The sequence below is a fragment of the Nycticebus coucang genome, chromosome 16 (genome assembly GCF_027406575.1).
Source record: "Nycticebus coucang isolate mNycCou1 chromosome 16, mNycCou1.pri, whole genome shotgun sequence".
Lineage (NCBI taxonomy): Eukaryota > Metazoa > Chordata > Mammalia > Primates > Lorisidae > Nycticebus > Nycticebus coucang.
Genome location: NC_069795.1, coordinates 94,158,528 through 94,180,308, shown reverse-complemented (window position 1 = coordinate 94,180,308; position 21,781 = coordinate 94,158,528). Strand labels below are relative to the sequence as shown.

Below are 21,781 nucleotides of genomic sequence, written 5' to 3'. Positions count from 1 at the left end.
ACACATCCCAAGATTGAAGATAAACTAAAGTATGTGCATAAAGTGATCACATCAATCATAAGAAGTTTGGATAGATTTGAAAAATCCCCAGAGATTCTAATACATCAACCTCCTAACAAATGACACATATTTTTCTGTGAATATAAATTGTTAATCCCAGATACAAATTTTCCCCTTCATTTATAACCTCTGCAAAAACCATTACATCTCATGAGAAAACTATTAGGACAGACAAATTCAACAAAAATATTCAACATTATATACCAAATAAATCAACACACAAAAACCAGTTGTGTTTTCTACATTAACATCAAACTATCTGAAAAATAAATCAAGAAAGCCATTCCATTAACAATAGCATCAAAAAGAACAAAATACTTAGGGATACAGTATAATAATTATTATATAATAATAAATATACTTAAATAAAAATAAATGAAGATATCCTGTATTCACAGTTTGGAAAAACTAATACTATTAAAATGCTCATACTACCAAAAACGATCTACAGGTTTGTAAAAAACTGTCTAAATCAGAACAGAGTCATTTATGACAAACTCTGACACAAAATAACTCAGGAAGACCATGAAGGCAAGTTCTTACACATATTTGCTTGATAGCAAGAACTATCCCAAGAGAATCTGCCAGAACCCATAGTCTCACATGAAGGTCACCGCAACCTTGCACAAAAATACTTCTATGAAGTTGTCTGCCCAGAAACTATCTGATCAACCCTGAACCAATGCCAGCTTTCTTACTGATCCTTGTATTCAGGATTACTATACTAAAACAACTTACATAACCTTTCTCATTTTACCTTTAAAAATCCTTGCCTTCCTTTACCTCCTTGGATATGCCTGTTCTCATTCACAGTCTACATATCCTGGCTTTGCAAATTCTCTCCTCATTCTAGATGAAACTCAGTATTTTTAGAAAGCCTTTTTCCCTTTCTCTGTGTGTTATTTAGGCTGACAGATTCAATACAATCTCTATCAAAATTCCAATGTCATTCTTCAGAGACACAGAAAAAATAATCCCAAAATTCATATCGGAACACAAAAGACCTCAAATAGCTAAAGCAATCTTGAGTAAGAACAACAAAGCTAGGGGCATCACACTTCCTGATTTAAAACTATATCACAAAGCTATAGTAATCAAAACCCATCAGTAACCACAGGAGATTGGTTCCAGGGCCTCTTATGGGTTACCAAATCCACAGATGTATAAGTACCCTATATAAAATGATGTCTGTTTGTACATAACCAAGGCACATCCTCCTGTATACTTTAAATCATCATTAGCTTACTTATAATACCTAATAAAATGTAAATACTATGTAAATATTGTTATATTATATTTTTGTTTGTATTGTTATTATTATATTGTTATTTTTATTGACTTTAGTTCTTTAATATTTTTCATCTGATGCTGTCTCCATCCACAGATGCAAAACCCATGGATAAGGAGACTGAGTATACAGGGAAACAAAGAAACAAAAACAGGCACATAGACCAACAGGGCAGAATACAGAGCCCAGAAATAAACACACACATAGATAATAAACTCATTTTCAACAAAATGGTATAGGGAAAACTTGCTAATCACATGTGAAAGAAAGAGAGAGAGAGGCAAAAAAGAAAGAAAGAGAGAGAGAAAGTAAGGAAGTTAGGAAGGAAGGGAGGGGAGGGAGGGAAAGAAAAGAGGGAAGGAGAAAGAGAGAGAAAGAAAGAAACAATAAAGAAAGAAAGAAGAAATTGGACATTTCTCTTATACACACAAAGCTATTCAAAATGGATTAAAGACTTAAATGTAAAACCTGACACTATAAAACTCCTTGAAAAGCTATTTGACATTGATCACTTTAAGGATCTCCTAGATTTGACACCAAAATCATAGGCAATAAAAGCACAAATAAACAAATGGGATTACATCAAACTAAAAAGGTTCTGTAAGAAAAGGACATAGTTAACAAGATGAAAAGGCAACCTACAGAATGGGAAAAATATTTGAAAACCATATATCTGACATGGGGTTAATCTCCAAAATATAAGAAACTCATACACTCAATAGCAAAAAAACAAATATTTTGATTAAAAAATTATCAAAGGACCTGAATAGACATCTTTCCAAAGAAGATATACAAATGGCTAAAAAGTACATGAAAAGATGAAATGTATATCAAACTCACAATGACATATTATCTCACATCAGTTAAAATGGCTACTATCAAAAAGTCAAAAGATGACAAATGTTAGTGAAGATGTGGAGAAAAGGGAACCTTTATACATTGTTGATGAAATGTAAATTAGTACGGCCACTATGGAAAACAGTATAGAATTTCCTTAAAAATCAAAAATAGAACTGCCATATGATCTAACAATTCCCCTTTTGGGCATAAATCCAGAGGAAATGAAATCAGTATATGGAAGAGATACTAGTACTCCACTGTTCATTACAGAATTATTTACAACAGCCAAGACTGAGAAGATGAAGGTATAAAGTAAGTGCACACACACACACACACACACAGAGGTGTTATTCAGACTTTTAAAAAAGTTGAAATACTATCATCTGCAATAATATGGGTAAGCCTGAAGGCATTGGGCCAAGTGAAATAAGCCAGATGCAAAAGGACAAACATTGTACCATCTTATTACATGTGGAATTTTTTTAAAACAGTAAAACTCAACATTAACAAACATTAGAATTGTGGTTATGAGGGGTTGAACATTGGTCAAAGATATAAACCTTCAGTTATAAGATGAACAAGTTCTGGAGACCTAATTACAGCATGGTTAACAAAAATTTATTAATACTTGAAATTATTCTCATTAATAGTAATTTATTATATACTTGAAATTTGCTGAGAGTAGACCTGAAGTATTCTCACCACACCAGTAAAATGGTAGCTATGTGAATTGATATAGTAATGAGCTTGAATGTGGTCATCAGTTCAACTTCCTATATGTGTGGGTGTGTTTATATATACACACATCTATATAAACATCAGATTTTACATCTTAAATATATAGAACTTTTGTCAATTATTTTCAATAAATCTAGAAAAATGAGACACATGTATTTTTAAAAAGAACTTTTGCAAACTATTAAAAGGAATTAAGGGCAATAATCCCAATGTAAGACTGAGTCTCCAATATGCTAGTGTGTAAAAAATATTTAGAAAATAATTTCCTCATACACAAACACTCATACATGAACAGTCTTAACAATATTAATGAATACAGCTGAAAACAAGTGGAACCAACTCAAATGTCCATCAACTGATTGGTGGATAAACAATGTGGCATATCCACAGAATGGAATATTATTCTGCATTAAAAGCAATAAAGGACTGACACGTGGTACAATATGGATGGACCTTGAAAACTTTAGTTACACTAAAGAAGCCAGAAACAAAAAGCCACACATTATACAACTGCATTTATATGAAATGTCCAGAATAGGAAACTCCAAAGAGACAAAAAGTAGATTAGTAGTTGTCAGGGGGTAGGAAAAGAGGGGCATGGAGAGTGACTACTTTTAAAAATATGGGGACATGGGGTTTCTTTTAGGAGTGACAAAATCATCAGAAATCAGATGGCGGTGATGTTTGTACAACTCTGTCAATATACTGAAAACAACTGACCCTAAAAGGATGAATTACATATCAATAAGTAAATTATGAATAAATGAGTGAATTAATAAATCCCTTACTTCTTTTCTGCAACTGTTGTAAACTTGGAAATTTTTAAGAATGAGCTATCAGCAGGGACATGTAATTTAGGCAAGAAATTTCTTTGCTTTAAATTTTTAGGATTTTATGTAATTATTCTCTTTAGACAGAAAAAGTTCTGTCCTTCTCTAGAAGAGATTAAAAAGTATAATATATTATAGAATAAAATGCTCTATAATATTCCATCTAAATATTTGTAAATTCAGACAGTATGGCCTCAAAGCAAAAATCTCCTAAAGATTTCCTTATTGCTAACTAAGGTACACTTATTCTCCCTACAAAATAATGTAACTGGCCTGTATGCCTGTAGAAGAAGGATAGAACAAAGCAGGAAAAGTTTTGTTCTCTCTTATTCTGTTTCAAGGTACTTTATCACCACATTATCTTACCACTAGTTTGAAATATTATCCCTTAAAAAAGTGAGAAACTAAATTTAAGCAGCTACACCTAAATGTGAGAGTTAGAACCGCACATGCACATGTAGCACTGGGAAGATGCTTGAAGTTAGCACTAATTCATCATACTGTCATACTCAACTTTGCACTTGCCTCCTATCTTGTCATTGTGGTTTCCTGTCTAGACCATTGGAAAGCGTCTGGTCTCAGCTCCCTTACAGCACACACGTATAGTGGGGGCAACTCCAGAGGGAGTCTTCCAGCTACCTACACCTCGCCACCCAGTATCTCAATTAGAGTCTCCTAAAAGTGCCACACAACAGAGGAAAGTAATAGAAAGAACTAGAAGGCAGTTCCTTAATCAAAGGAAAGGCTTTACACTTACTTTTTATAGTAATTTGTCATGAACACACAAACCCGTCTTTTTCAGTTTACATACCTCATCCTTCAGCTGACTTCTACTAGTTTCATGGTTCTGATATTCCATTCTACATTTTAAAAGTTTACGATCAGCAACGGATATTTTTTTCTCATACTCTGTGTTATTCCCAATCTCATTTTCCAAAAACTTAATCTTTTCCTTAACCAAATTTTCCTTTTCTCTTGTTTCTTGCTTTGTTCTTGCTAATGCCTAGGATTAAAACAAATGTGTTTACCTCAAAATATGTTCAATATGACAAAATTAAAGTGAAAAGAATTTAGTCTTTATTTTTCTATTATATTCAGTATTTATTTTACCAAAACTTCTAAAGATAATGTTTTTAAAAGAGAGGCTTTTTAATGTTAATCAAAAATATTAATATGCTACACACCAATATAAATTCATATTGTTAAAGGTCTCTGTATTTTCTTTCATCTATATGGAACTTTGCTAAAGAAATAAGAAAAACAGTTAAGCTTGGTTTTATACACCAAGGGTAACATAAGACATTTAATAGTGTTGAATATTTTTTACATCAAAAGTTGGGTTTTGGGGGTTGGCGCCTGTGACTCAAGCAGCTAAGGTGCCACTCACATAAACATGAGCTGGCGGGTTCGAATCCAGCCCGGGCCTACCAAACAACAATGACGGCTGCAACCAAAAAATAGCCGGGCGCTGTGGCGGGTGCCTGTAGTCCCAGCTACTTGGGAGGCGGAGGCAGGAGAATCACTTGAGTCCAGAAGTTGGAGCTTGCTGTGAGCTATGATGTCACAGCAGTCTACCCAGGGGGACAGCTTGAGGCTCTGTCTCAAAAAAAAAAAAAAAAAAAAAAAAAAAAAAACAAGTGGAGTTTCAATAACATTTTCAAAATACTTTACAGATCAGATTTTTTGTCTTTTGAAAATAACATTTTAGTTTCTAGTTTCAATAGTAGTATCTTCAGAACTCAGACCTTTTGCTGGTCTTAGAGATATAATAATAAATAGAATACAGAAAGTCCTATAACTGAAATGTGGACTAAGTGCTATGGGAACAAAGAGATGATGAATTTTTAGAAGACATTAGCCATTTCTGACTTCCCAGGATTGGGGGGAGTGGGAGACATTACCCAAAAGGCTTCATTTGAGTCAGGCCTAGAAACATGAATGGAGATGCGTAAATACTCCACTGTGGTTAAAGTGCAGGGTGGAAGGGCAGGGATAAGAACAGGATAAATGAGAAGGGATGAAGGTCAGATGAAAGGGATAAGGCTAGAAAGGCAAAGTTTAGGGCCAAATTGTGAAGTAATTCAAATGACATGTTAAAGAGGGTCTACGATTTTTTTTTTAAGATGGGGCCTCACTGTGTTGTCCAGGCTTGTCTCAAATTCCTGGTCTCAAGCAATCCTCCCACCTCAGCCTCCTAAATTGCTAGGATTTTAGGCATAAGCTACCATGCCCAGTGAGGGTCAATTTTTAAGCAGTGTAAAAATAAAGATTTTAAAGCTAGGGAATAGAAAGATCTGATGTGGTTTTTACGAGTAATTCTTATAACAATTCTTAGACAAATTAGAAGTAAAATTTATCATAAAATGTATTACTTTCAAGTATTCCAAAAATGTAGTCTGATTAAGCAACTAATCATAGGAGATTGGGGAAGGAGTTTGTGTTCTGAAGTCAATAAGTTTTAGAAATGCTGCAGGTGGTATGATACATATTTGTATGTTAAACAGAGATATATCTAAGACATAGTTTTAAAAGGAAACTTTATTTAATCTAATATTCCCAGCCGGGTATGGTGGCTCATGCCTGTAATCCTTAGAGGCTGAGGCCGGTGGATTGCCGGGGCTTACAGGTTCAAGACCAGCCTGAGCCAGAAGAAGACCTCATCTCTGAAAAAAATAGCCAGGCATTGTGGCGGGCACCTGTAGTCCAAGCTACTTGGGAGACTGAAGCAAGAGAATCACTTGAGCACAAGAGTTTGAGGTTGCTGTGAGCTATGATGCCACAGCACTCTACCAAGGGTAACAAAGTAAAACTCTGTGTCAAAAAAAAATCATAATTTAATATTCCCAAATCATTTCTATAATCACAAATAACATTCTATAATTGTAGCATTCTATATATTTACCATGTTCATGCAATGGAAAGATATGTCAAAACTTCCTAAATTTAAATACTTCTAATGATCGTTGTAGAATTTCTTGCCTTATACTGATTTTTCTTATACTGATTTCTAACTACTTAAAAATCAGTATAAGATTTTTAACTACTTAGTTAAATGCTTTAATCCCTACTTCAACATCATATCTCTATCAGTGCTATTCATGGTTTTCTTCTCTTCACTGTTTTTTTTTTTGAGACAGAGTCTTACTTTGTCACCTGTTGGTAGAGGGATGTGGCATCACACCTCACAGCAACCACAAACTCTTGGGCTTAAGCAATTCTCTTGTCTCAGCCTCCCAAGTAAGCTGGGACTATAAGCACCTGCCACAACACCTGGGTATTTTTTGGTTGTTGTTGTCATTGTTGTTTAGCAGGCCTGGGCCATGTTTGAACCCACCTGCCTCAGTATATGTGGTCAGCACCCTAACCACTGAGCTATGGGTGCCAAGCCATATTCATGGTTTTCATACAGGTACAGCTAACATAACTATTATACTGTCCCAAAATTTCTATGTATACACTGGAAAAAAAAGAATAGCAGAAAAATATTTTTCCTTTCCAAATACTGTTTCTTTTAAGAAGATAATTTCAGGATTATAATATGGCCAGACTCCTTCCAAGAAAACACTAAGAAGGCAAGAATTGTTTTGTAGGAAGAGGAATGAAAGTACAATCTTAGTTGTAGGGGATCAAAACATGAAACAATAAAATGTGCTACTTCAGCATCTTGATCATTTTGAGTTAAAGACACTTGAAAAATAAGAGATGCAAAAAGGACATTCTTCCCTTCCTTTTTTCCCTGAAAGAAGGAGATAAAATTCCTTTGGGAAAGGTGCCCTCTGTATGGCAGAAGAAAGAAAGATGTTCCCATCACCAAAGACAGGCAGTTGGAGCTTGGAGAAATCTGTACAAATAAACCTTGTTAAACCTTATCTTCCTAGGTACTGTTATACAATTACCATTCTTTTTTTTTTTTTTTTTTTAATAGACAGAGTCTCACTTTATTGGCCTTGGCAGAGTGCTGTGGTGTCACAGCTCACAGTAACCTCCAACTCCTGGGCTTAGGCGATTCTCTTGCCTCAGCCTCCCAAGTAGCTGGGACTACAGGAGCCCTCCACAATGCCCGGCTATTTTTTTGTTGCAGTTTGGTCGGGGCCGGGTTTGAACCTGCCACCCTTGGTACATGGGGCTGGTGCTCTACCCACTGTGCCACAGGCGCCACCCCACAATTATTATTCTTTGTTCAACCTGGCCCAGGCACTTCTTTAGGTCTTTGTTTTTCTTACAAGAACTCTTGTGTACATGTAAATAAAATTTGTATGCTTTTCTTCTGTTAATCTACCTTATGCCAGCCCCATAAGGTAGATTTTTTTCTCTACCCCAGAAACGTAAAGAGGGTAGAGAAAAAAATTGCCTCCCTTACATAGTCTAAATGCTCTAGTAATGTGAACCAGCTCCTGTTGACTCACAAGAACTAATGTACAAATCTCTTTTGAACTCCATATTCAGTGGAGTCATGTTAGTCTGGAAGTGTTATAGTTACAACATAGCCAACAGAAATACTATATATCAAGGATTTTTTTCACTTGTTCTGTTTTGTTTCATTCTTACATCCCACTTCCTAATGGAACCAACTCTCAGCACCCTTTCTAGTCTCTTACAGCAGTCAGGAGATGTCAACCTGTGAATGAGGACCCACTGTGAATCTGACCAGGCATTTACTAGTTGTACACTCTGCAAATCAATAGGAGGAGTCAATTTAGCTATACAATTCATTATATTTACATAGAGTAGGCAATTATGACTTGATGCTTGAAAACAATGAGTTAAGAAATAAATACTAAAGTAACCATTAAGAATTAAGTTCAAAGAGATATAAGATGGCTGACCAGAGACATCAGCTGCAAGATCATTTTAGAAAAAAGGAAGAAACAAACAATCACAGACTGGGTGCAATTCCAAGGGAACAGTGCCAGAACCTATGAGAGATTCCATGGGATAAAGTTGCAGAGCAAAACAGAAAGGAGCAAGATATCAGCAGCCTGAGGGGCTAGGAGGTCAACCCCTGAGGGCTTAGAGCCCAACAAAAAGGGTAGGTGGAGTGATTTATTCCTCTTTCCCTATTACCTCTGTCGTCAGCAGACCAGCCTTTCTATCCTCACAAGCTGCTGCCACCCGTGAACTGGGTGCTTCTTGAAGACAAAACACCAGACTTCTCCCTTGGGGTCACTTTCTGTCACCACAGACCTGAGCCACGATGGTAGGTGCTATTGCTTCTCCACCCACTATGCACCTTTTTCCTTCCCCCTGCCATCCCCAGTAGGCTTCAGCGTCTCAGTTTTCATCTTGTTCAACAGACTATGGGAAGCACAGGAGACCAGTGGGTCCCACAGGATATCAATAACCCCAAAGCCTGGACATTCTGGGGGGGCTGACTCCAAAAGAGAGGGACAGAGGTGACTAGCGTGCTAACTTTCCTTCATCCACACTCTTTTCCTCCTGTTCCCCTTCCCTACCCATGGCTGTCCAGAGAGACATTTGAGCTTGGCTCTCAGGAGCTGCTGCTTCTTCTCTGAGGGGGCTTCCACCAAGAGTGGAGCTCATACCTCATACAAACTCAACATGAAGGAATGGAAAAAAATATTTCATGTGAATAAAAACCAAAAGAAAGCAGATGTAGCAATTCTCATATCAGAAAATTGACTTCAATTTAACAATAGTAAAGAAACACAAGGATGGTCATTATATAATGGTAAATGGAGCAATTCAACATGGAGACATAACAATCCCAAATATTTATACATCTAGCACAGGAGCACCCAGATTCATAAAGTAAACCCTACTAGACCTAATCAAAAAGACAAACAACAGCAATGTAATTGCTGGGGACGTAAACACACCACCGACAGAACTGACAAATCATCCAACTCAAAATAAACCAACACTGAACTTAAATGACACTGTAGCACAAATGGGCCTAACAAACATTTACAGAACATTCTACCCCCCAAATCATTGAGTATACACTCTTCTCATTAGGATACGGAACAGTCTCCAATACTGATCATATCTCAAGCCACAAAACATATCTCAACAAATAAACAAACAAAAAAAAAATAGAAATCACACTGTATCTTCTCAGACCACAGTGGAATAAAACAAGAAATCAACTCCAAGAGAAATGTTCAATTCTACACAAAGTCATGGCAATTAACCAACCTGCTGCTGAACCATTATTAGGGCAATAATGAAGTTAAGATGCAAATCAAAAGATTACTCAAACTAAAAGACAAAGGGACCACAAGTCATCAAAATCTATGGGATTCATCAAAAACAATCCTGAGGGAAAAATGCATAGACTTAAATGCCTATATCAGACAGACAGAAAGATTAAAAATTAACAACCTCATGACAAGTCTCAAGGAACTACAAAAGGAAAAGCAAACCAAACCCAAAACCAGCAAAAGAAAAGAAATGACTAAGGTTAGTCCAAAACTAAACAACAACAACAACAACAAAAAAAAAAATACAAAAGATCAATGAAATAAAAAGTTCACTTTTTTGAAAAGATAAACAAAATTGATATTCCTCTTGCTAGATGAACAAGAATAGAAGAGAAAGACTCCAAATAAGTTCAATCAGAAATGAAAAAGGAGATATCATAACTGATTTAGCAGAAATGCAAAACATCATCTGTGAATACCATGAAAATCTCTACACACATAAATTTGAAAACACAGAGAAAGTGGACACATTTCTGGAAATATACACTTCCTAAAAGTCAGGAAGAAACAGAACTCCTGAATACACCAATAATGAGTAACAAGATTAAAGTAGTAAGGTGGTGCCCGTGGCTCAATGGGTAGGGCACCGGCCCCATACACTGAGGGTGGCGGGTTCGAGGCTGGCCCTGGCCAAACTGCAACAAAAAGTAGCTGGGCATTGTGGCGGGCACCTATAGTCCCAGCTAATTGGGAAGCTGAGGCAAGAGAATCACCTGAGCCCAGAAGTTGGTGGTTGCTGTGAGCTGTGACACCACAGCACTCTGCTAAAGGGCAATAAAGTGAGACTCTGTCTATAAAAAAAAAAAAAAGATTAAAGTAGTAATAGAAAATCTTACAATGAAAATAAGCCACAGACTAGATGTATTCCTAGCCAATTTTTACCAGATATACAAAGAAAATCTGGTACCTATACTACACAAATTATTCCATAACAACAAAAAGGAAGAATCCTCCTCAACTCATTATACAAAGTCATTATCACCTTGATACCAAAGCCAGGAAAGGACACAACAACAAACTAAACACCAACATCCGTTATGAATATAAATGCATACCTCAAGATTATAAAAGCTGTATATGACAAAACCACACCCAAACCATGCCGAATGGAGAAAAGTTGGAATTATTCCCACTAGCAAGACAAGCATGTGCCCACTATCAACACTTGTAGTCCACACCAAATGTCACAATTTGCACATCCAGAAAAAATAATTCTATGCTTTGTTTGGAACCAGAAAAGAGCCTGAATACGCAAAGCAATCTTAAGCAAAAAGAACAAATCTGGAAGCATCACATGACCAGACTTCAAACTATACTATAAGACTATAGTAACCAAAACAGCAGGATACTGGCACAAAAGTAGAGAAACAGACCAATGGAACAAACTGAGAACCCAGATATAAAACCATCCACATGCAGTCAAATGATCTTTGAAAAAGGAGATAACAGTATATACTGGGGAAAAGAAGCCCTATTCAATAAATGATACTGGGAAAATTGGATAGCCACATGCAGGAGAATGAAACAGGATCCATGTCTCTTACCACTCACAAACATTGATTCAAGATAGGTAAGAAGACTCACTATGGCTTGGCGCCCATAGCACAGCGACTAAAAAAGTTTTTTGAAAAGATAAACAAAATTGATATTCCTCTTGCTAGATGAACCAAGAATAGAAGAGAAAGACTCCAAATAAGTTCAATTATAAATGAAAAAGGAGATATCATAACTGATTTAACAGAAATGCAAAACATCATCTGTGAATACCATGAAAATCTCTATACAGAGTGGCAGGTTCGAACCCGGCCCAGGGCAACTAAGCAACAATGACAACTGCAACAACAACAACAACAAAAAATAGCCCAGGTGGTGCCTGTGGCTCAGTGAGTAGGGCTCCATATACCAACGGTGGTGGGATCAAACCCGGTCTTGGCCAAACTGCAACAACAACAAAAAAAATAGCGAGGAGTTGTGGCAGGAACCTGTAGTTCCAGCTACTTGTGAGGCTGAGGCAAGAGAATTGCCTAAGCCCAAGAGCTGGAGGTTGCTGTGAGCTGTGATGCCACAGCACTCTACTGAGGGAGACAAAGTGAGACTCTGGAAAAAAAAAAAAAGTAGCTGGCATTGTGGTCCCAGCTACTTGAAAGACTGAGGCAAGAGAATTGCTTAAGCCCAAGATTATGAGGTTGCTTGCTGTGTGCTGTTGCACTATGGCACTCTACTGAGGGCGACATAGTGGAACTCTGTCTTAAATAAATAAATAAATAAGACTTACCAGTACATGTAGGGCATGAAACCATAAGAGTTGTACAAGAAAACGTTGGAAAAACTCTCAAATTCTAGATATTGGTCTAGGGGGAAAAATGTATGAAAAAGACCCCAGTGGCAATTACAGTAACAAACAAAAATAAATAAATGAAATCTGGTTAAGTTAAAAAGTTTCTGCAGGAAATAATAACAGAGCAAATAGACAACCCATAGAATGGGAGAAAATATTCACAGTCTATATATCCAGTAAAGGGCTAATAACCAGAATCTACAAAGAACTCAAGCAAATCAAAAAAGGAAAAAGCAAATAACCCCATTAAAAAGTAAGTAAAAGACATGAATAGAAGCTTTTCAAAAGAAGGTAGACTAATGGCCAATAAACACATGAAAAGTGCTCGATTATCAGAGATATGCAAATTAAAACCAAAATTAGGTATCACTTCACCCCAGTTAGAATGACTTTTATTAAAAGGTCCAAAAACAATAGATGCTGGCAAGGATGCAGAGAGAAAGAAACACTTAATCACCTTTGAATCCCACCTTTGGTGGGACTGCTAACTAGTAAAACCTCTATGGAAAACGGTATGGAGATTCCTCAAAACTAAAAGTAGATGTACCATTTGATCCACCAATCCTAGTATTGGGTATTTACCCAAAGGAAAAAAAAAAACTCATTTTATCAAAAAGAACTGCTACTCAAATGTATATTGCAGCACAATTCACAATTTCAAAGATATGGAATCAACCCAGTGTCCATCCATTCATGAGTGGATTAGTAAAATGTGGTGTACATATACTGTGGTATACTACACAGCCATGAAAAAGGATAAATTAAGCTCTTTTGCAACAATTTGAATGGAAGTGGAGACCACTATCCTAAGTGAAGTATCTAAAGAATGGAAATATAAACACCACATGTACTTGCTATTAAATTTTAATTAACCAATGAGCATACATGTGCACAGAGGGCTGTAAACCTCAGAAGAATTCAAGCCATGGGGAAGGGTAAAAGGGAGGAGAGAAGGGGTAGAACCTACCTAATGAGTACAGTGAACACTGTCTGGGTGATAGGCACACTTATAACCCTGACTCAAGCATAAAATTGATATTGGTTAGCAAAACACTTGTACCTTTGTAGTATTTTGAAATAAACAAATAGACATTTTAAAAAAAAGAGAGATTAGGAAGAGGAAGCAGAGGATTGTGGGTACTCTGGTGAGAGGAAGCAGAGGATTACAGGTGCTCTGGTGAGAGGAGGCAGACAAATATGGGAAAAACTGTCAGAAGAAGAGAGAAAACATAAGGAAGCTCTGGAAGATCTTCACACGGTGGTAGATGAAGATTCAAGAAGTGAAAGGAGCAGTGCAGATGAAGGCAAAGAAAAGGTCAAATTGCTGTTAGACAGACTCAAAGCTTTAGAGTTCACAGGCACGACAACTTAAAGAGCAAGAGGAAGTAAAAGGAAAATTAGGGCAAGGAAACAGATAAAAGAAACCACTCATGAGGAAGAATCAGCAGAAAGCTCCAGGCAACATGAAGAACCAGTCCAGAACAACACTGCCAAGGGACCATGAGGTAGCTACTGCAGATGATTCCACCTATGAAGAAATGCTAGGAATGACAGAAAGGGAATTTAGAATACACATGTTGAAAACAATGAAAGAAATGATGGAAACAATGAAGGAAACTGCTAATAAAGTGGAAAATAACCAAAAGGAAATCCAAAAACAGAATCAAATAAGAGATGAATGATATGAAGAATATAAAAAGGATATAGCAGAGCTGAAGGAACTGAAACAATCAATTAGGGAACTTAAAGATGCAATGGAAAGTATCAGCAACAGGTTAGACCATGCAGAAGAAAGAATTTCAGAGGTAGAAGAAAAAGTTCTTGAGATAACTCAGATAGTAAAAGAGGCAGAAAAGAAGAGAGAGAAAGCAGAACGTTCACTGTCAGAATTATGGGACTTTATGAAGCGTTCCAACATACGAGTTATAGGAATTCCAGAAGGGGAAGAAGAATACCCCAGAGGAATAGAAGCCATACTAGAGAATATTATAAAAGAAAATTTCCCAAATATCACCAAAGATTCTGACACACTGCTTTCAGAGGGATATCGGACCCCAGGTTGTCTCAACTCTAACCGAGCTTCTCCAAGACACATTGTGATGAACCTGTCCAAAATCAAGACAAAAGAAAAGATTCTGCAAGCTGCCAGGAGTAAGCACCAGTTGACCTACAGGCGCAAATCCATAACAGTGACCGCAGACTTCTCTAATGAAACTTTCCAAGCAAGAAGACAATGGTCATCTACCTTTAATCTACTCAAACAGAACAATTTCCAGCCCAGAATTCTGTACCCTGCAAAGCTAAGCTTAAAAATAGATGGAGAAATCAAATCATTTACGGATATACAAACATTGAGGAAATTTGCCACAACAAGACCAGCTCTACAGGAAATACTTCAACCTGTTCTGCACACTGACCACCACGATGGATCAGCAGCAAAGTAAGAACTCAGAAATTAAAGGATAGAACCTAACCTCCACTCTGATGCAAAAGATAAAACTAAGCAATGGACTCTCACCAAATAAGACGAATAGAATACTACCACACTTATCAATTATCTCAATAAATGTTAATGGCTTGAATTCCCCACTGAAGAGACATAGATTGGCTGACTGGATTAAAAAACACAAGCCATCTATTTGCTGTCTGCAAGAAACACACCTGGCTTCAAAAGACAAATTAAAGCTCCGAGTCAAGGGTTGGAAGACAATTTTTCAGGCAAATGGAATTCAGAAGAAAAGAGGAGTTGCGATCTTATTTTCAGATACATGTGGATTTAAAGCAACTAAAGTCAAAAAAGACAAAGATGGTCACTTTATATTGGTCAAGGGAAAAGTATAACAAGAAGATGTTTTGATTCTAAATATTTATGCACCCAATTTAAATGCTCCCAGATTCTTGAAACAGACCTTAGTCTGAGCAATATGATATCCAATAATACCATAATAACAGGGGACTTTAACACTCCTCTTACAGAGCTGGACAGATCCTCTAAACAGAAATTAAACAAAGATATAAGAGATTTAAAAGAGACCCTAGAACAACTGTGCTTCACAGACGCATATAGAACACTCCACCCCAAAGATAAAGAATATACATTCTTCTCATCACCCCATGGAACATTCTCCAAAATTGATCAGATCCTGGGACACAAAACAAATATCAACAGAATCAAAAGAATTGAAATTTTGCCTTGTATCTTCTCAGAGCATAAGGCACTAAAGGTGGAACTCAACTCTAACAAAAATGCTCAACCCCACCCAAAGACATGGAAATTAAACAATCTTCTGTTGAATAACAGATGGGTGCAGGAAGAAATAAAACAGGAAATCATTAACTTCCTTGAGCATAACAACAACGAAGACACAAGCTACCAAAACCTGTGGGACACTGCAAAAGCAGTTTTGAGAGGAAAATTCATCGCTTTAGATGCCTACATTCGAAAAACAGAAAGAGAGCACATCAACAATCTCACAAGAGATCTTATGGAATTGGAAAAAGAAGAACAATCTAAGCCTAAACTCAGTAGAAAAAAAGAAATATCCAAAATCAAATCAGAGATCAATGAAATTGAAAACAAAAGAATCATTCAGAAAATTAATGAAATAAGGAGTTGGTTTTTTGAAAAAATAAATAAAATAGATAAACCATTGGCCAGACTAACTAGGAATAGAAAAGTAAAATCTCTAGTAACCTCAATCAGAAATGATAAAGGGGAAATAACAACTGATCCCACAGAGATACAAGACATCATCTCTGAATACTACCAGAAACTCTATGCCCAGAAATTTGACAATGTGAAGGAAATGGATCAATATTTGGAATCACACCCTCTCCCTAGACTTAGCCAGGAAGAAATAGAGCTCCTGAACAGACCAATTTCAAGCACTGAGATTAAAGAAACAATAAAAAATCTTCCAACCAAAAAATGCCCTGGTCCAGATGGCTTCACACCAGAATTCTATCAAACCTTCAAGGAAGAGCTTATTCCTGTACTGCAGAAATTATTCCAAAAAATTGAGGAAGAAGGAATCTTCCCCAGCACATCTTCTATGAAGCAAACATCAACCTGATACCAAAACCAGGAAAAGACCCAAACAAAAAGGAGAATTTCAGACCAATATCACTCATGAATATAGATGCAAAAATCCTCAACAAAATCCTAGCCAATAGATTACAGCTTATCATCAAAAAAGTCATTCATCATGATCAAGTAGGCTTCATCCCAGGGATGCAAGGCTGGTTTAACTTACGCATGTCCATAAACGTTATCCACCATATTAACAGAGGCAAAAATAAAGATCACATGATCCTCTCAATAGATGCAGAAAAAGCATTTGATAAAATCCAGCATCCTTTTCTAATTAGAACACTGAAGAGTATAGGCACAGGTGGCATATTTCTAAAACTGATTGAAGCTATCTATGACAAACCCACAGCCAATATTTTACTGAATGGAGTAAAACTCAAAGCTTTTCCTCTTAGAACTGGAACCAGACAAGGTTGTCCTCTGTCACCTTTTCTATTCAACGTAGTGCTGGAAGTTCTAGCCAATACAATTAGGCAAGACAAGGAAATAAAGGGAATCCAAATGGGAGCAGAGGAGGTCAAACTCTCCCTCTTTGCTAATGACATGATCTTATACTTAGAGAATCCCAAAGACTCAACCACAAGACTCCTAGAAGTCATCGAAAAATACAGTAATGTTTCAGGATATAAAATCAATGTCCACAAGTCAGTAGCTTTTATGTACACCAATAACAGTCAAGATGAGAAGCTAATTAAGGACACAACTCCCTTCACCATAGTCTCAAAGAAAATGAAATACCTAGGAATATACCTAACAAAGGAGGCGAAAGACCTCTATAAAGAAAACTATGAAATCCTCAGAAAGGAAATAGCAGAGGATATTAACAAATGGAAGAACATATCATGCTCATGGATGGGAAGAATCAACATTGTTAAAATGTCTCTACTTCCCAAAGCAATCTACCTATTCAATGCCATTCCTATCAAAATACCAACATCGTACTTTCAGGATTTGGAAAAAATGATTCTGCGTTTTGTATGGAACCGGAAAAAACCCCGTATAGCTAAGGCTGTCCTTAGTAACAAAAATAAAGCTGAGGGCATCAGCATACCAGATTTTACTCTGTACTACAAAGCCATAGTGCTCAAGACAGCATGGTACTGGCACAAAAACAGAGACATAGACACTTGGAATCGAATTGAACACCAACAAATGAAACTAACATCTTACAACCACCTAATCTTCGATAAACCAAACAAGAACATACCTTGGGGGAAAGACTCCCTATTCAATAAATGGTGTTGGGAGAACTGGATGTCTACATGTAAAAGACTGAAACTGGACCCACACCTTTCCCCACTCACAGAAATTGATTCAAGATGGATAAAGGACTTAAATTTAAGGCATGAAACAATAAAAATCCTCCAAGAAAGCATAGGAAAAACACTGGAAGATATTGGCCTGGGGAAAGACTTCATGAAGAAGACTGCCATGGCAACTGCAACAACAAAAATAAACAAATGGGACTTCATTAAACTGAAAAGCTTCTGTACAGCCAAGGAGACAACAACCAAAGCAAAGAGACAACCTACACAATGGGAAAGGATATTTGCATATTTTCAATCAGACAAAAGCTTGATAACTAGGATCTATAGAGAACTCAAATTAATCCACATGAAAAAAGCCAACAATCCCATATATCAATGGGCAAGAGACATGAATAGAACTTTCTCTAAAGACGACAGACAAATGGCTAACAAACACATGAAAAAATGTTCATCATCTCTATATATTAGAGAAATGCAAATCAAAACAACCCTGAGATATCATCTAACCTCAGTGAGAATGGCCCACATCTCAAAATCTCAAAACTGCAAATGCTGGCGTGGATGTGGAGAGAAGGGAATAGTTTTACACTGCTGGTGGGACTGCAAACTAGTACAACCCTTTTGGAAGGAAGTATGGAGAAACCTCAAAGCACTCAACCTAGACCTCCCATTTGATCCTGCAATCCCATTACTGGGCATCTACCCAGAAGGAAAGAAATCCTTTTATCATAAGGACACTTGCACTAGACTGTTTATTGCAGCTCAATTTACAATCGCCAAAATGTGGAAACAGCCTAAATGCCCACCAACCCAGGAATTGATTAACAAGCTGTGGTATATGTATACCATGGAATACTATTCAGCCATTAAAAAAAATGGAGACTTTACATCCTTCGTATTAACCTGGATGGACGTGGAAGACATTATTCTCAGTAAAGCATCACAAGAATGGAGAAGCATGAATCCTATGTACTCAATTTTGATATGAAGACAATTAATGACAATTAAGGTTATGGGGGGGAAAGCAGAAAGAGGGATGGAGGGAGGGGGGTGGGGCCTTGGTGTGTGTCACACTTTATGGGGGCAAGACATGATTGCAGGAGGGACTTTACCTAACAATTGCAATCAGTGTAACCTGGCTTATTGTACCCTCAATGAATCCCCAACAATAAAAAAATAAAAAAAAAAGAAAATTATCTCATAGGCAAGAGCCCAAGCTGCACACAGGTGAGAAGGCAAATTTGCTGAGTACATTTGAAATACCTAGGCAGCTTTTAATGTAATCTATCGGATGTGACAAATGAGTGTCTGTGTAAATCAATAAACCTTTCTGTGAAGGGAAAAAAAAAAAAAGAGATTAGGACACAGATAGGCCCAGTAGGAAGACCAGGTGAAGATACAAAGAGAAAATGACCTTCTAAAAGCCAAGGAGAAGGCCCCGAGCAAAAATCAACCCTGCTGATGCCTTGATCTCTGACTTTTACTAGCCTACACTACAGTCAGAAAATAGATTTCTCTTGTTTAAGCACCTCCTCCTAAAAAAAAGGGAGGGAATTAAGAGGATCTCCTAGGTAAGACTGCCTCTCCCTTGTTCCTTATAGGGAATCATAATCCATTTTATCAATAAAATGTTGAGTTCTTACAGAAAGTTAAATTTAAGAATCACAAGTAGGCTCGGCACCTGTAGCTCGAGCAGCTAAGGCACCAGCCACATACATACACCAGAGAGGGTGGGTTCGAATCCATCCTGGGCCTTCCAAACAACAATGACAACTACAACTGAAATAGCCAGGTGGCCACTAACCACAGCTCTACCTTCAGGAATAGCCATGGCCCAGCAGATGACAATACAGCTGCTGCTCCTTCTAGTGGGGGTGGCTACGGTAGTGGGGGCCTGGCACAGGACTATTCGAGCCAGGACTGAGCTTCTCAACGTCTGTGTGGATGCCAAGCACCACAAGGAAAAGCTGGGGCCTGAGGACAGTTTGCATGATCAGTGCAGTCCCTGGAAGAAGAATGCCTGCTGCCCGTCAGCACCAGCCAGGAAGCCCACAAGGATAATTCCTACCTGTATAACTTCAACTGGGACAACTGTGGAGTGATGGAGCCCATCCGCAAATGGCATTTTGCAGACACCTGCCTCTATGAGTGCTCTCCTATCTTGGGGCCCTGGATCCAGCAGGTGGACCAGAGCTGGTGAAAAGAGGGGGTCTTGAATGTTCCCCTGTGCAAAGAAGACTGTGAACGCTGGTGAGAGGATTGTCGAACCTCCTATACCTGCGAGAGCAACTGGCACAAGGACTGGAACTGGACCTCAGGGTGTAACCACTGTCCAGTGAAAACTGCCTGCCTCCCCTTCCATTTCTTCTTCCCCACACCTGATGCTCTGTGCAATGAAATCTGGAGTCACTCTTATGAAGTTAGCGACTACAGCCAAGGGAGCAGCCATTGCATCCAGATGTGGTTTGACCCAAACCAGGGCAACCCCAATGAGAAGGTGGCAAGGTTCTATGCTGCAGCCATGAATGGGGCTGAGCTCTATAGAGCCTGGGCTTCCCTGCTCAGCCTGACCTTCATGCTCCTCCTGATACTCTGCTGACCTCTCCTTACCCTCTGACAACTAACATCCCTGCCCTGCTTGGCCCCACAGCTCCAGCTACTCACTTCCTGCTCCATGGTCATACCTCTGACAGCCAGTTTAAATAAACCAGACACTCCAAAAAAATAAAGGAAGAAACAAAAAACAGCCAGGTGTTGTGGCGGGTGCCTGTAGTCCCAGCTACTTGGGAGGCTGAGACAAGAGAATCGGTTGAGCCCAGGAGTTGGAGGTTGCTGTGAGCCATGATGCCATAGCACTCTACCCAGGGCAACAGCTTGAGGCTCTGTCTCAGAAAAAAAAAAAAAGAATCACAAGTAAACCATATCTATATATCTGAATTCCAAACTCCCAGTAGCTTTAGGTGCTTCCCAAATGCCTTTCCCTGGAGTACACTCAGAAAAATTTCAAACACATTCTCCTAAATTGCCTCTGAAAGTAACAAGAGATAACAGGTATGTGTTATCAGTGCACTATTCCCCTCGTCCAAGCTTCTACGTCATTACTGATGCTCTAGCTTCAAATGTTTGCAGTCCATCTATCTTTGTGACTCTCTTCTCTTGTTTTACAGTTATCCATGGAAACTAATTTCCCTACGTTTGTAACTTACTGCCAAACAACAAACATATTAAATCCAAGGCACTGAGAGAGATTAAAGATGGTGGCCAAGTAACAGCTTCCCTGCAACTGGTAATAGCGAGTCTGGGGAGACAAGACTCCAGGCATCTCTGGCCGGTGGGATCTGCCTATAATCTTCCCTTTGAGGATACAGGGAGCCAGCAAGGGACTTCTGGACCCCAAAAGGAGGACAAAAGCAGAGGGAAACTGGCAAGTGGTTGCGTGTGTTCAATCGACCTAATCACGCCGGTAACCATAAGCACAAGGAGCAGTGAGACTGCAAACCGGAAAGGCCTTACCTGTGAACTGTTTCGGTGTTCTTGGACTTGGCACTCAGTTGAACTGCCTTGGGGAGAGCTTGAGCAGGAGTGTGGAGAACTTTGGGCATTGTCTTGTGCCCCAGACTAAGCCACTGAGCTGGGCGCAGGAAGCCATTGTGAAAGAACTGTCCCAGCAAGCTCTGCCCTCAGGGTCTCAGAGCAAGGATTGGGTGGGTCAAAGTAACCTACTGACTGAGCAGCCTAAAGGTGGGGGCTGAGCTGCCTTACAGCCTTAATCCTTAGGGGCAGAGTGAGACGGTTTTGGCACACTGGAGCCTTGGGCTGTTGCCCTGGGTAGAGTGCCATGACATCACAGCTCATAGCAACCTCGAACTCCTGGGTTTGGCGCCGCCCAGACCTCCATAAGAGCTGTGCAGCGACCCCCGACCAGTGACCCGCACCCACCGGGCATCCACATTCCCTGCCCAGGAACTGCGAGAGCCACGAAATCCTTCATCCTCCCTCCTGTGTCCTCCCAGCTTCCACACTAGCCCGTTCATCTGGACAGGGACTCTGGTAGCTGCGTGCCCTTTGGAGCCCTCCCTGCCTCTGCACAGAGCTCCTCTCCTGGCCA

At 38.6% G+C, this 21,781-nt stretch overlaps 1 protein-coding gene and 1 pseudogene across 1 annotated transcript in view; one reads left to right on the top strand and one right to left on the bottom strand.

The window, feature by feature from the left end:
- CCDC39 (coiled-coil domain containing 39) overlaps window positions 1–21,781 on the bottom strand; it is a 129,104-nt gene that overhangs the window by 56,245 nt on the left and 51,078 nt on the right. Inside the window, exon 7 of the mRNA XM_053565127.1 lies at window positions 4,568–4,759. Within this exon, the coding sequence (XP_053421102.1) occupies window positions 4,568–4,759 (192 nt within the window). The remainder of the gene's footprint in view (window positions 1–4,567; window positions 4,760–21,781) is intronic.
- LOC128568084 (folate receptor alpha-like) lies at window positions 19,503–20,272 on the top strand (annotated as a pseudogene).